The 16,265-nt window shown below is 42.8% G+C and overlaps 1 protein-coding gene across 4 annotated transcripts in view; it reads right to left on the reverse strand.

Annotated features, from left to right (window-relative positions):
* Positions 1-16,265, reverse strand: part of LOC121292658 (ribosomal protein S6 kinase alpha-5) — a 220,891-nt gene that overhangs the window by 114,681 nt on the left and 89,945 nt on the right. For all 4 annotated transcript variants that reach the window (XM_041214911.1, XM_041214909.1, XM_041214910.1 and 1 more), the window contains exon 3: positions 9,213-9,431. In XM_041214911.1, coding sequence (XP_041070845.1) covers positions 9,213-9,431 — 219 coding nt within the window. The remainder of the gene's footprint in view (positions 1-9,212; positions 9,432-16,265) is intronic.

A 16,265-nucleotide genomic window follows, 5' to 3' on the forward strand; every position in this document is an offset into this window, starting at 1 on the left:
AAGTATGCGTTGCGTGTAAATTAACAGGCAAACTGTGGTAGGACTCCCCAACCCCAAAACAAGTGACAGATGCCATCAAAACAAATTCCATGGATCTCTCATCAACCCACCCGGACGCTTGTCACACCGTTAGCCAACTAGTCTCACTGAAACTGTACCTTTCTCACGAAGGTTTCCAATTCCCACGTTCGAAACTTTCCTGGGAATTCTCTCCAAACATCACTCCTACTTGGTCAGCTTCAACAAGGGTCCACCTCCAGCGTTTCAATCTCACCTTGCAATATTCCTTTCTCCTGGATCATTGTGTATTCTCATGCCTCACCTTCCAAGCACACTTTTAGATCTTCAGCTGTGTCAAGCAGAGTACCACAGCTCCAAAGGATACCTTTGCCCTTATGGCCCTCAGCAGAGTCATCAACCTTTGGCTGCCCTCTCAGATCCTCAGGGATTCTCTTGAGCCCACTTTGCGTCAAGTCTGCTCCCCGCAAACTCTCTCTTTAATTCAGAGCCTATCGCTCTGCTCCATTTTCTCAACTTTACTTCAGGATCTGTTTCTGATCTCTTTCCTTGTCCTCACCTGGACCTTCTTCTGGGTCCTGTTTCTTCCCCATGCCTTGGTCTGGGGTCTTCTTTGTTTGGGACTTTCTCCCTGTCCTGCTTCCTGGGACACCTTCTCTGAAATGGCGCTCCTCTTCAGGTCACCTAGTCTGCAGTTTCATACTGTTTCACTGTTTTTCTTTTTCTTCTACAGGGCCAGTTTCCAGCCTGAAGACTAGAAAAATCGCTGTGCATGTGCGGCCCCTTTCCCAGTCTGCGCTTGTGAAATCAACCAACTGCGCACATGTGGTCATCACCCAGCTGGTGCATGTGCAGGAGACACAAAAATGGAAAAAAGACAGGAACTGCGCACATGCGGCCAGTTCCCAGCCAGCACATGTGCAGAAGCCCTGAGACCCGTTGAAAACTGGAGTTCCTGAACTCTGAAGTAAGTATTTGAGTCTCGCAACATTAAACATCCGAACAAATTCTTGCAGAAGCTCCAATAAAACTTTAACTAGGCTCTGAGATGTGTAGCTTCATTAGAGTGTTTTATGGTGATGTAACCTCCTTGAATCTAGGGGAGATGGTGGCATAGTGGTAATGTCACTGGACAAGTAAGCCAGAAACCCAGGGTAATGCTCTGGGTAAAAACAAAAAACTGCAGAAGCTGGAAATCCAAAACAAAAACAGAATTACCTGGAAAAGCTCAGCAGATCCGGCAGCGTCGGTAGTGAAGAAAAGAGTCGACGTTTCGAGTCCTCATGACCCTTCAACAGAACTGAGTAAAATTAGGAGAGGGGTGAAATATAAGCTGGTTTAAAACCTAATTTTACTTAGTTCTGTTGAAGGATCATGAGGACTCGAAATGTCGACTTTTTTCTTCTCCGCCGATGCTGCCGGACCTGCTGAGTTTTTCCAGGTAATTCTATTAATGCTCTGGGTACATGGGTTAAAATCCCACCATTGCAGCTGTTGGAATTTGAATTCAGTTAATAAATCTGGAATATAAAGCTAGTCTCAGTAACGGTGATCATGAACTACCATCAATTGTCATAAAAACCCATCTGGTTCACCAATGTCATTTAGGGAAGGAAATCTGCCACCCTTACCTGGTCTGTGACTCCAGATCCACAGCAATGTGGTTGATTCTTAACTACCCTCTAAAATGGCTGAGCAAGCCACTCAGTTCAAGGACAATTAGGGATGGGCAACAAATGCTGGCATTGCCAGCGACTCCCACATCCCATGAAAGAATAAAGAAAAAAAATCAAAAGTTTCTACTTTGCAGCAATAACAGTCAAAATCAAGATAGTCAGCAAAGAAGCAGGAGAGCATGATGATAATCACAATCTTCCAGTCAAGCAGCTTCTCTGGAAATAAGAACAAGAAAGAGAAGATAATAGAGACAGGAATTAAACAGCCCCTACTCAACGCAGGAACCACATTTGCCCTGGCATCTTGATGAGCCTTTTGGTCAGCTGCTTCTAAGTGCTATGTCCCAGTAAGTTGGATTGGAAAGGTGGGCCGATGTAGAAAAATGCTGAGCTGATGAGCCAGGGACCTGTTGTTTGTCCTTGTACATGACCGCATGCTCCTGAATGAGGCTGCTACTGGCTTCGACTGTGAAGGAAAACGAGCTACCTTCTGTAACTTGTCAGGTATATGTGGCTCCGTGCCTCCTGTTGATGGGTCAGGGCTCGAGAAGATACTGCTGCCCAGAGAGAGGAGTGCAGCAGGCTCTTGGACTGCACCTTCTGCCCTTCCACTGTGTTTTGATCTGCAACTCCAAAAACTAGCTTGTTGGAAGTTCTCAGATAATGTCAGGTCTCTGCAGGAAACTGGAAACCATGATATTTAGCACATTCCAGTGTGTCATCCAAAGCCTTATGAGCAAAAGTCAAAACATTCATCAAGGTGGAAGTCCCGAGTGCTCCCTCACCACCCTTTGCCAGTTGACCTTTGCTGTGTATCCCCACTGCAGCCACAACCTGCTGCTCTTGCAGCCCTAACATGTCCTGTGCAATGTTAGTGCATTGCAGCAAAATTGGAGGCCACAACACCAGGAAACTCCATGTCATTACTGATAAGATTCCCATTTCCTCACGATGATCAGCAGCGCTGCTTCAGGACTGCAGCTGTCAAATCACACTCCACTGACTCATTGATCTGTGGTTGCTTTCTAGCTGATATCTCTGGAGAGGTGACAATATCTACTAGCTCCTCGGAGTCTCCTGGTTCCTCGAAACTATATTCTGATACTGGAGAACTCATCTGGCCATGAGGCACTCACTTAGGCCCAGTGAAATGTGTCTACGCTGGTACAGTTGTGGAGAACTAGGTGACTCTACTTGGTGGTGACCCAAAAGTGGGGACAGGATGGTTCACTGCCAAGAAAGATGAGCATTGTATGGATCTGACTTTGTATCTCCCATATAGAGTTTCAACTGGGGAGGGAACGTTGCACAACGAAGCCAAGGTCCGAATTCTCCAACCTCTCTGGAAGCTGCTGCCCCTCCCTCACCCACACCCTTGCCCTTATCTCTTTTGCCTTTCCACGCCCTTCATCAACAACAACTGAGTCCCAGTACTTTGAACGACCTGTGGAAAGAAAGAAAAAAGGGTTAGAATGGTTACCTTTTCCATTGCTAGGATTCCCCATGGGATAGGGGAACACTAGGTGCCTGTCCAGGAGCAATGAATGATTGCAAGGAGACAGCTACTGATCTGATTTTGAACTCTTCCTTCTCCTGTTAACGCCCTGTCCTCTGCAGCCCTTCTCATGACAAAATCAGAGAGTGGAGATAAAAGAGCGTATCGTCTGGGTTGCAGCCCCACACAAAATTCCAGCCACACACCTTTAAAAAACATTAAATTGAGAAAACCTTTATGCATTCATCCCAAAAACTGCCACCAGCAAGAGGCTGGTCATCTTGGTCTCAGGATTGGTCAAAATCTTAGATGCTAGGCATTTCTTAACCATGGTTTTCCAGAGCTAGTAGCTGAACAATACTTAGTTTTTTCAGCATCAAAAAGTTGTTTGAAAGCTGCTTACCAGCTGATTCTGGTAGTAGAAGTTGAGTTCAACTATCAAATGATCTCATTCCATTCTTGAATGAAGATTTAGAGTTCTGAGAGCAAAGAGGAAGGGAGTGATGAATTCCATAATCAAACGAGGGGGCCTCCTGGCCACTTCTTTATCCACGATTAGGATCACCTTGTAATTTGCACACATGCTTTTCACATTCTCAGCACAGGCTTCAGTTTCCAACGAGTGCGAATGAATTAATGGCTAATAATTGCCTTATAAGGTTTAAGCTCAATCACCAACTTTTATGATACTTGAAACAGAATTGTTACAGGTGCATCTTGCATCTGCACTGTTCCCACTTGGGTCATTACTGGCAGAAATATACTAACGTGGCCTTAACAATCAAAATTTGGATATGTATTCCCATACCTCTAGATTTCATTATGTTTCAAAGGTGTGATGTTTAGCAAATTCTGACTTATCAAACCTGAAATAATAAAACACAAAACACTTCCAAAAACTCCATCTAGCAAATGCACCAGAGAAAAAATATGTATAATATTCACTCTCTAATACGTTATTACTTTAAAATTGCACTATTTACAGTTTTTGCACTTGATACTGAAACAATAGAAACACATTTCTTGACATGCTTTTATGCTTTGTTCCTGGATACGATATTAGAGATTGTCTACTTTTGAGAATACTTTGACAGTGGTGGGGAGTGAAAAAACACGTTTTATTTTGCTCGAAACAAAGTTTGTGAACTGGAAATTACTTTAATTCACCTAAAACAAGAATGATCCGTATCTTTCAGATATCTTGACTGAAATCTAATATCTGCTCTAGTTATTTTCTATTGACATAACTGCCACTTGAGTCATGCTATTTGAAGCTAATACAATTATTGTAGGTTTGGCAGCCTAAGCCATTTAAAAAAAAAGACTTGCCCACTCTTGCCTGGCCGGAACCGCTAAAGAGTTCTTTTATTTATTAAAAATTACAGAATTTACAGCACAGAACTAGGCCATTTGACTCATGGCTGCTGTTTTCACTCCACATGAGCCTCCTCCCATCTACTTCATCTCAACCCTTTCTTCATATCCTTCCAATTCTTTCTCCTTCAGTTATTTACCAAGCTTCCCTTTAAAAGTATCTATGCTATTCGCCTCAACTATTCCATGTAGTAGCCAGTTCCACAGTCCAATCACTCTCTTTGTAAAGACACTTCTCTCGGATTCCTTCTTTGTGAGAACGTTTAATTTCATGATTCATATATTGTAGGATTGCAACTTAGTTTTAGGGAAATTAAGTTTGTAAACGTAAGGTAATAGTACAAATCTCAGGGAGTCAGAAGTTTTTTTTTAACTCTTTCATGGGGTGTGGGACTCACTGACTAGGCCAGCATTTATTGCCCAACCCTAATTGCTCTTAAGAAGGTGGTGGTGAGCTGCCTTTTTGAACTGTTGCAGTCCATGTAGTGTGGGTATACCCACAGTACTGTTAGGAAAAGAATTCCAGGATATTGACCCAGCGACCATGAAGAAATGGCGATATATTTCCAAGTCATGATGGTATCAATGGGAAGAGGATAACCAGGGAAAGAATAGGGCCCATTAGGGACCAAAGGGTCAATCTATGGGTGGAGCCAGAGGACATCGGTAGAGTGTTGAATGAATACTTCACATCTGTCTTCACCCAAGAGAATGAGGATGAAAGTATGGAACTCAGAGAGAGAGAGACTGCAAGGTTCTTGAGCAAATTGATATAGGAAATGACAAGATATTGGAGGTGTTGGCAGGCTTAAAAAAGTGGACAAATCTCCAGGTCTGGATGATTTGTGTCCCTGACTGCTGAGGGAGGCAAGGGAGGAGACCGCAGGGGCTCTGACCCAAATTTTTAATTCCTCTCTGAGCACGGGGGAGGTGCCAGAGGACTGGAGAACAGCTAATGTAGTTCCACTATTTAAGAAGGTTTGTAGAGATAAGCCAGGGAACTACAGGCCAGTGAGTCTCATGTCAGTGGTAGGGAAACTATTGGAGAAAATTCTGAAGGAGAGAATCTACTTGGAGAGGCAAGGTTTGGTCGGGGATAGTCAACATGGCTTGATCAGAGGGAGGTCATGCCTAACAAATTTGACTGAATTTTTTGAGGAGGCGACCAGGTGTGGAGATGAGGCCTGGTCGAGGTGTACAAGATTATGAGGGGCATGGACAGGGTGGATAGGGAGTAGCTGTTCCCCTTAGTTGAAGGGTCAGTCATGAGGGGACACAAGTTCAAGGTGAAGGGCAGAAGGTTTATGGGGGATGTAAGGAAAAACATTTTTACCCATGGGTGGTGACGGTGTGGAATACGCTGCCTGGGAGGGTGGTGGAGGCGGGTTGTCTCACATCCTTTAAAAAGTACGTGGATGGGCACTTGTCATGTCATAACATTCAAGGCTACAGGCCAAGTGCTGGTAAATGGGGTTAGGTAGGTAGGTCAGGTGTTTCTCACAGACTCGATGGGCCTAAGGGCCTCTTCTGCACTGTGTGATTCTGTGACTGGCTTGGAGAGGAACTTCCAGGTGGTGGTGTTACCATCAGTCTGCTGCCCTTGTCCTTCTAGATGGTAATGGTCGCCGGTTTGGAAGGTGCTGTCTAAGGAGCCTTGGAGAATTTCTGCAGTGCATCTTATGGATGGTACAAACTGCTGCCATTGCACATCGGTGTTGGAGGGAGTGAATATTTGTGGATGTGGTGCTAATCAAGCAGGTTGCTTTGTCCTGGATGGTGTCAAGCTTCTGGAGTGTTGCTGGAGTTGCACTCATCCAGGCAAGTGGACAGTATTCCATCACACTCCTGATTTGTGCCTTGTAGATGGTGGACAGGTTTGGGGAGTCAGGAGGCCAGTTGCTCGCCACAGGATTCCTAACCTCTGACCTGCTTTTGGAGCCACAGTATTTATATGGCTAGTCCAGTTCAGTTGCTGGTCTACGATAACCCCCAGGATGTTGATATTGGAGGATTCAGTGATGGTAATGCCACTGAACGTTAAGGGTCAATGGTTAGATTCTCTCTTGTTGGAGATGGTCATTGCCTGGCACTTGTATGGTGCAAACATTACTTGCCACTTGTCAACCCAAGCCTGGATATTAACCATTTTGACATCACATAAGAACGTAAGAAATAGGGCAGGAGTAGGCCATTTGGCCCTTCAAGCCTGCCCCGCCATTCAATAAGACCTTGGCTGATCTGTCCCAGGCCTCAACTCCTCTTTTGCACCAGCTCCTGATACACCCTCAACTCCCTGATTTTTCAAAAATCTATCTCCCTCCTCTTTAAATACTTTCAGTGATCTAGCCTCCACAATTCTCTGGGTTAGAGAATTCCAGACATTCACTATCCTCTGAGAGAAGATATTCCTTCACATCTCAGTTTTAAATGAGTGTCTCCTTATTCTGTAACTCTGTCACCTAGTTTGAGATTCCCCATGAACATGGACTGCTTCAGTATCTAAGGAGTCATGAATGGTGCTGGACATTATGTTACCAGATCACCCAAGTTATTTATAATTCAAAGGTCTTTCCATATGTACTGACAAGGTCAGAATTAGAAGTGTGAAAACAGTAAACAATAGTTGGCCCCTTTCTGAGTTTTGGTAGAGGGAAGATGTTTACAGTTGTCTTCACAAGGGGTTTAAGTTATTCATGTGGGTCCCAGATCAAAAAAAGGTTGAAAGCAAAGATAAACAAGGTAAGATCTTAAAGTATCCATAAACTTTTCAAAGGATGTTTTGGAAATTGAGGATAATTAATTGAAATCTCTATCTGGGACATCCCAGGTCTGCCACCTGGTTGTGGGGCTAGTTTGCCTCCCAGCAATCTTTTGTTTTGGATTTATTTGTTTCCTCACAGAAACAGCAATTAACTTGGAAGGATGTGAGAAAGCAGTTGTGTATCTGCTGGCAGTCAGAACTACGAGCATAAAGGCCATTAGGAACCAGAAATATTCCTCAGTTGGAGTCATTAAGCAAGGATTGCTAGTGGGGCCCACGCTGAGAAGGAAAAGTCTGAATTCATGAGTAGTTAAAATTGTCAGATCTGTTTGGTAAAGCTAGTGGAAGAGATTGGTAGTGGAATCCCTGCAGAGAGAGAGAGAGAGAGCTTTGAAAGTCTAAATGCCAGTCTGGGAAACTGGGGAGAGTCAAAGTAAATTCCTGAGAGCTGTGGCACAGCTTGGTCCGGTCTCAAGAGAAGTGAAAGAACCCTCAAGATTCTGGAAAGTATAGGGGAACTCTTGGGTAGAACGAAAAACAAAACAGGAAGTGGTTTGTTAAGATTTTTGAAGTTACAGAATAAGGATTACAAGATAGTGTTAAATTAGTAGTACTTGCTTTGTTTAATTCCTGTACAATAAATGTTTTATTTGAAATGAGAAACTTTGTGGAGTAATTTCTTTCAGTTAATAACTGGGAACTCGAATTTCTTCTTAAAAGTTAATGGTCTCCCTCGAGATCATAATACTTCTTGGATTCCTAATGTAGAATTTATTAGTGACTATATTATATTTGCGATTCCTAGCTTTGGATTCCCCACACAAGTGGTAACATTTTCTCTGTGTCTACCCCATCAATTATATCATTGTTCATGTCCTAGTGTTTAGGGCTGAAGGTCAATAATACATATGAAATTTGGAAATAGAAATAGAACACAAGAGCTTCCTTGTACAAGTAATTGTTTTTCACTTCACTCAAGTGTGCACACAGCTACAGGTGATAGCAGTGTTGGCTGAAAGTTTCAAAATGACAGTCCACCTTAACTGGCAATAAAAAATTATCTACATTAATATCAAATTAAACCAAATGCCAGACAACAATGTCATTATGGAGGAGGAAAAAGGTAGAGAGAATATCACTTTACTAGCATAAGAAAGAAAGAGTACAGTCGCTAAATAAATGCAGGTGAAGATTTCCCTTTTTTTATGATGTTGCTTGCAGTATGCATTATCAAGATAAACTGACCTTACGCATTACAGAGTGCAACTGTTTCATGAGTAATGTAAGTAAATGCCATCAAACATTGTAATGTTGTACCGTTATTGGGGGTCACTTGACCAAACCAGCAATAAAACTGAAACTACCTCACATTGTACTGGGGTCCCAGAAGACAGTGAGTTTATACAACAAATAACTAAACCATACAGATTGGGCTTGTAATCTATGTTTAATTGGAGGGTCACAGCCAAGACAATTGGCCTCAACCTTGTATTGCTGAGGTTGGGGTGGGGGGGGGGGTGGTGCGTTGGTGGGAGCATGAAAAAATCAGGCAAAGTTCCCACTACTGACATCCATTTAACCACCCCTTCTACAAAGCAGAATGTTCAGTGAGATCAGGGAAAGGCTGTTTTGATAGTTTGCAGACATGCGCCAAAGGTTCCTCGTCACTAATAATCACTTGGGTAAAACACCAGTGACATCAGGTGAATTGCACCTTTTTTTATTCATTCATGAGATGTGGGCATCACTAACAAGCCCAGCATTTATTGCCCATCTCTTATTGTCATTCCATTTATTGTCCAATAAACAAGTAAACACCTTTAGGAGAGAAAGGGAAGGAGAGAAAATGGCAAGTTAAAAAAAAAGTAAAATCTACTTGTGATGTTACCTAAAATAAGATGGAGTTTTGTATCTGTCTGGAAAGCATAATGTAATGTGACAAGGAAAGGTGACTGTCGAATGTGTTCCAATACTTGACGCTCAGTCCTGGTGTGCTCTGCAGTCTTTGCTTTTTGAACTATTGTTGCCTTCTTCAGCACCTTCATGGCAAAAAGTTTTCCCGTGTCATGGCCGCTGATCTTCCTCACAAGAAATACTTTTCCATAAGCTAGAACAGAATAAAAGGTATCAAGGTCAAGAAAGTGAACCCAATTAATGCTTAGTTTAAAATACTTTTGCTACAAATAAAACATAAAAGGCAACATTACTAAAGTTAAAGTTAGGAAAAATTTCAGGGGTAATAGGTTTAAAACAAGTACAAGTCTGCTCCCCTTCCCCTTGATTATTTTCTCCCCCTCCCCATCACTTTTCCTCTCATGTGGCTACTTCAAACCTGTTAAATTGCTAACTTTTTCCAGTTCTGTTGAAAGATCATCGACCTGAAACGTTAACTCCATTCCTTTCTCCACAGATGCTGCCAGGTCTGTTGAGTTTCCAGCATTTAACGTTTTGTTTCATATTTCCAGTGTCTGCAGCTTTTTACTATTTTATTGTTCTAGGAAACTATCTCAAATGCAATCCATGAATTCATCCTTCAAATTACTTATGCCGATTTGATTTGTCCAGTCTATGTAAAGGTTAAAGTTCCTCACAATTATTGCATTACCTCTGTTATAAGCTCCTCTTCTTTCTTGCATTATACTTATACTTTGCCCAAAACTATAGTTGCTGTGGTGGCCTAGAAACTCCTCCCACCAGGGTTCTCTATCTTTTGTTATATCTTATTCCATTGATATTGATTTTACTCCCTGATCTCCTGAACCATGACTCTTCTACACTACTGCCCTAATAATCATTTATTATCAGGGCTACCAACCCTTCTTTTCCATTTTGTCAGTCTTTTTGAAAGAAATACCCTGGAATATTTAGTTCCCAACCCTGGTCACCAGGCAACATGAAGGCCATTAGATCAAACCCATTTATCTCTATTTGTGCCATTAATTATCTATCTTGTTATGAATGCCTTGTGCATTTAGATAAAGTGCCTCCAATTTTAATATTTTACTACTTTCCCTAATATGATCCTATTCACTTATGCACTGATAGTGTTAAACTCTTTCCCTTCTTGTCTTAATCCAAATTGCTACACTGCGCTATGACCATGATTTATCTCTTTAGATTTAAAAATCTTCTTCATCTGAATTGCAGCCCTCTCACCTTTTCAGTTTAAAGCCTTATCTATTTATTCAATTTGCCGAGACACTAGACGCAGTTCAGTTTAAGTGAAGCCCGTTCCAATGGAACAGGTCCCTCTATCCCCAATACTGGTGCCAGTGCCCTATGAATCAAAACTCCCATCTCCTTAAACCACTCTTTGAGCCATATATTCAATTTCTGATCTGCTAAGGTAGTAATCCAGAGATTGTTACCTTTGATGCTCTGCTTATCAGTTTGGACCCTAGCTCATTAAGCTCCCTCAGGAGAATCTCATTCATAGTTCGACCTATATCATTGGTTCCTACATGGATCACAACAATTAGGTCCTCCCCCCAGTCCGCGCTCAAACTTCTTTTCCATCCATGGTTTAGCTGTTAGCTCGCATGCTTTTGATTCAGAAGGTTGTGGGTTCAAATCCCACTTCAGGACCTGAACATAAAAATCAAAACATTTTAGTGCTGTACTCAGGGAGATTCGGAGGTGCTATCTTTCAGATGAAAATTTAAACTGAGGTCCCACCTGCCCTCTCAGGTGGACATAAAAGATTCTACTGCACTATTCTGAAGAAGAGAAGGGAAGCTATCCTGGATGTTCTGGTCATTATTTATCCCTCAATCAATATCACAAAAACAGGTTATATGGTCATTATCACTGTTCTGTTTGTGGACTTTACTGTGTGCAAATTGGCTACTGTGTTTCCTACTCTACAACAGTGACTAAACTTCAAAAGTACTTCATTGGTTGTCAAGTGCTTTGAGATGTCAAGTATTTATGAAAGGTGCTATATAATGCAAGTCAATTTTACAGATTTATTATAGATAACCCTGGCACTGAACAGGTAACACAGCCTGTGGGACTCTTGGTCACAGCAGAAGTGAACAGAATCCACCCCCATATTATACTATTCCCTACGACCAGTATAATCCTTTTTATTTCTACTGCCACCCATGCATCAGTGCCCATCCCTGCCACCTTGAAAGGCTTCCTGTGCGAAAGTCAAATTGCCTATCCTCCTACAATCTTTGTTCTCACTCATATAGCTAGCAAATACCTCATTTCGATTGTCAAGGCCACCTGAGGCTACCCCATCGCTGCATTCTAGGCCTCCTGTCCTTCACCAAATCTAAACTAATGCCTAACTTAATGGCTGTCACTGGCTCCTGGATCAAGTGTCCAGATAACCCTCCCCCTTCTTGATGTCTCATGAAGTCTGCAACTCATGACTGCAACTCCAGCTCAACAGCTCTGAGCTGAAAAATTCAGAGTTGCAGACAGTCACTGGTCTCTACCAACATGCCGCAGTTACAAAACATCACCTGCCCTATCATCTCTATCTGTTACATATGTAATTGGCTACATTTTTTAAAGTAAATCAATCCACCAGAATACTCCATACCCAAGAAGGCATAAAGGTGAAACGTGTTCACCAGCAATGGTCAAATTGCACAAGGCACACTGGAATACAAAGTGAACGAATATTATATAATAAGTGTACTTATAGTGCAGTGTTGTGTGTGAATTGAGCCTCTGCGTCTGACCTGCAGCTGTGAAGGAGAAAAGTGAGACCGATTCTATAGGCAACTGTTAATTAGCAGAAAAAGCAGGCGCCGTGTTTGGTCTAACTTCGAACAGAGATTGAGAACTCACCCATAGAACTGTTTGACATTGTACTAAAAAAAGAGATTTATGTTTTGCTGTGAAAGTGCTTTGCTGAGAAGGATAAACAACAGCTGTGGATTGAGGAAACTACAAGGTTGTAGGAATGTTGACTGTTCAAAAGCTTCATGCTGAGCCAAGTCTAAAAAAAAGGATAGTGGTTTGAATAACAGACTGAAATAAGAAAAACTAAAGCCTAATTTCTGAAACAGCAACAATAATTACAAATTGCATTTATATAGCGTTTTTAACAGAGTAAAACATCCCAAAATGCTTCAGAGGAGCATCATTAGGCTCTCTATACACACAGGATGGAACAACTCCAGTGAAAGGGCATTTGTTTTAGTGATTTGCGACTGTTTACATAGTAGTCCCCTGCTACTCTCACATCAATACTTAAGAGGCAATGGAGAATGGTAATCCTGTTACATTTTACCATGAGAAGGTAACAGATGAAGAAGGCTGCCCAATTCGAGTATAAAAATGCCATCATTAATTAAGTTAGCTCAATGACAAGAATGATTGAAACACACAGTCATTAAAGATCAGAAAGTATGGTAACAGGAATGGTTACCAGGTTCCTACAGCAAAAGTGTCTGGAGACAGGTTCAAATCCCACCATAGCAGCTGGTGGAATTTAAATTTAAATTCAATGAATAAATCTGGAATTGAAAGCTAGTCTCATCTGGTTCACTAATGTCCCATTAGGGAGAGAAATCTGCTATCCTTACCTGGTCTGACCTACATGTGACTCCTGATCCACAACAATGTGATTTACACTCAACTGCCTTATGAAATGGCCTAACAAGCCAATCAATTCAAGGGCAATTCGAGATGGGCCACAAATGCTGGCCTTGCCAGCGACACCAACATCCTGAGAAAGAATAAATAAAAAAACTCCAGAGCAATGCAGGATACCTGGACCAGGGGAAAGGAAGCCAACGTCAATGCTACAGTGCTCGTGTGTGGTCTCACCAACACTCCACAGTTGCAGCAAGACTTCTGTATTTTTATACCCTATCTCCCTTGCCAACATTCCATTTGTCTTCTTAATTACTTGCTGTATCTCATGCTAACTTTTTGTGTTTCATGTATGAAGACACCAAAATCCCTTTGTATTGCAGCATTCTGTAGTCTCTGTCATTTTAAATAATACTTTGTCTTTCTATTAGATTTCATAGAGGTATTCAAAATCATGAGGGGTCTGGACAGAGTAGATGGAGAGAAACTGTTCTCATTGGTGAAAAATCGAGAACCAGAGGGCACAGGTTTAAGGTAACTGGCAAAAGAAGCAATGGCGATACGAGGTAAAACTTAGTCACGCAGCAAGTGGATAGTATCTGGAATGGAGGAAGGATCAATTGGTGATTTCAAAAGGGATTTAGATCATTATCCGAAAAGGAAAAATTTGGAGGGCTATGGGAAAAAGGCAGGCTAGACCAGCACAACCACGACAGAGCGAATGGCCTCCTTCTGTGCTGCAGCCATTCTAATCTTCCTACCAAAAGAGATACTTCACATTTTTCCACATTACATTCCATCTGCCAAATTTTGCACACTCACTTAATTTATCTTTATCCCTTTGGAGACTGTCCTTTGTGCTGTTGAAGGGCAAGTTGCCACAGTGCATCTTGTGGACGGTGTACATTGCTGCCACTATACACCGGTGGTGGCTGGCATGAATGTTTAAGATGGTGGATAGGATGCCAGTCAACTGGTCTGGTTTTCCCGGGATGGTATCAAGCTTTCTTAATATTGGTGAAGCTGCACTCATCCAGGCAAGTGGAGCATATTCCATTGCTCTCCTAACTTATGCTTTGTAGATGGTGCACAGATTTTGGGGAATCAGAGGTGAGTTATTCACCGTAGAATTCCCAGCCTCTGACCTGCTCTTGCTGCTACAGTATTTATATGGTTTGTCCAGCTAAGTTTCTGGTCAATGTTAACCTCCAGAATGTCGATGGTGGGGGATTCAGCGATGGTTATGCTATTGAATGTCAAGGAGAGATGGTTAGAACATCTCCGGTTAGAGATGGTCATTGCCTGGCACAAACGTTACTTGCCACTAATCAGCCCAAGCCTAAAGGTTTTGCTGCACATGGGCATGGCCTGCTTTATTACCTGAGGACTTGTGAATGGAACTGAATAATATGCAATCGTCAGCGAACATCCACCTGGAGGGAGAGTCATTGTTGAATTAGCTAAAGATGGTTGGGCTTTGAACACTACCTGAAGCTCCTGCAGCTATGTCCTGGGGCTAAGATGATTAGCCACCAAAAACCACAGTAGCCAGCACATAACAAGCTCAACAAGAGCAAGGGCAGTTCTGGAATTAATTTTAGGAAATGTAACTCGACAATTGGAAAAAGCATCTGTGGGAGAGAGCATTTCAGTGGTAGTGATCATAATTCGGTTAGAATTGATTAAGTTATGGAAAAGGACAAAGGTAAACCATGAGTAAAATATTTAAATTGGGGAAAGGCTGATTTTATTAAGCTGAGATGCGATTTGGCAAATGTGGATTGGAAACAGCTACTTCAGCTAAATTAGTGTCAGAGCTGTAGATAGAGAGAGTTCAGGACAAATACGTTCCCACAAAGATAAAAGGTGGGACACCCATCTAGACACCGCCGGATGTCAAGGAGCAGGGAAGGCAGGATAGAAGGAAAAAACAAACATAGGGACAGGAAGAAGACATTAGCCCCTTGACAAAAACAGAATTACCTTGAAAAACTCAGCAGGTCTGGCAGCATCGGCGGAGAAGAAAAGAGTTGACGTTTCGAGTCCTCATGACCCTTGAACAGAACTGAGAGAATCTAAGGAGAGGGGTGAAATATAAGCTGGTTTAAGGTGTGTGTTTGGGGGGGGGTTTGGGTGGGGGGAGAGAAGTGGGGGGGGTGGTGTGGTTGTAGGGACAAACAAGCAGTGATAGGAGCAGATAATCAAAAGATGTCAATATAAATTATTGGAAAAAACTAAAGGAAGGGGGAAGAAACAGAAAGGGGGTGGGGATGGAGGAGGGAGTTCAAGATCTAAAGTTGTTGAATTCAATATTCAGTCTGGAAGGCTGTAAAGTGCCTAGTCGGAAGATGAGGTGCTGTTCCTTCAGTTTGTGTTGGGATTCACTGGAACAATGCAGCAAGCCAAGGACAGACATGTGGGCAAGAGAGCAGGGTGGAGTGTTAAAATGGCAAGCAACAGGGATGTTTGGGTCATTCTTGCAGACAGACCGCAGGTGTTTTGCAAAGCGGTCGCCCAGTTTACGTTTGGTCTCTCCAATGTAGAGGAGACCACATTGGGAGCAATGAATACAGTAGACTAAGTTGGGGTAAATGCAAGTGAAATGCTGCTTCACTTGAAAGGAGTGTTTGGGTCCTTGGACGGTGAGGAGAGAGAAAGTGAAGGGGCAGGTGTTGCATCTTTTGTGTGGGCATGGGGAGGTGCCATAGGTGGGGGTTGAGGAGTAGGGGGTGATGGAGGAGTGGACCAGGGTATCCCAGAGAGAACGATCGCTACGTAATGCGCCCGGGGGGGGGGGGGGGGGGTGAAGGGAAGATGTGTTTGGTGGTGGCATCATGCTGGAGTTGGTGGAAATGGTGGAGGATGATCCTTTGAATGCGGAGGCTGGTGGGGTGATAAGTGAGGACAAGGGGGACCCTATCATGTTTCTGGGAGGGAGGAGAAGGCATGAGGGCAGATGCGCGGGAGATGGGCTGGACACGGTTGAGGGCCCTGTCAATAACCGTGGGTGAAAAACCTCGGTTAAGGAAGAAGGAAGACATGTCAGAGGAACTGTTTTTGAAAGTAGCATCATCAGAACAGATGTGACGAAGGTGAAGGAACTGAGAGAATGGGATGGTTTCCTTATAAGAAGCGGGGTGTGAGGAGCTGTAGTCGAGGTAGCTGTGGGAGTCAGTAGGCTTGTAATGGATATTGGTGGACAGTCTATCACCAAAGATTGAGACAGCGAGGTCAAGGAAGGGAAGGGAAGTGTCAGAGATGGACCATGTGAAAATGATGGAGGGGTGGAGATTGGAAACAAAATTAATAAATTTTTCCAAGTCCCGACAAGAGCATGAAGCAGCACCGAAGTAATCATCGATGTACCGGAGAAAGAGTTGTGGAAGGG

This window comes from Carcharodon carcharias, chromosome 20, assembly GCF_017639515.1.
Source record: "Carcharodon carcharias isolate sCarCar2 chromosome 20, sCarCar2.pri, whole genome shotgun sequence".
Lineage (NCBI taxonomy): Eukaryota > Metazoa > Chordata > Chondrichthyes > Lamniformes > Lamnidae > Carcharodon > Carcharodon carcharias.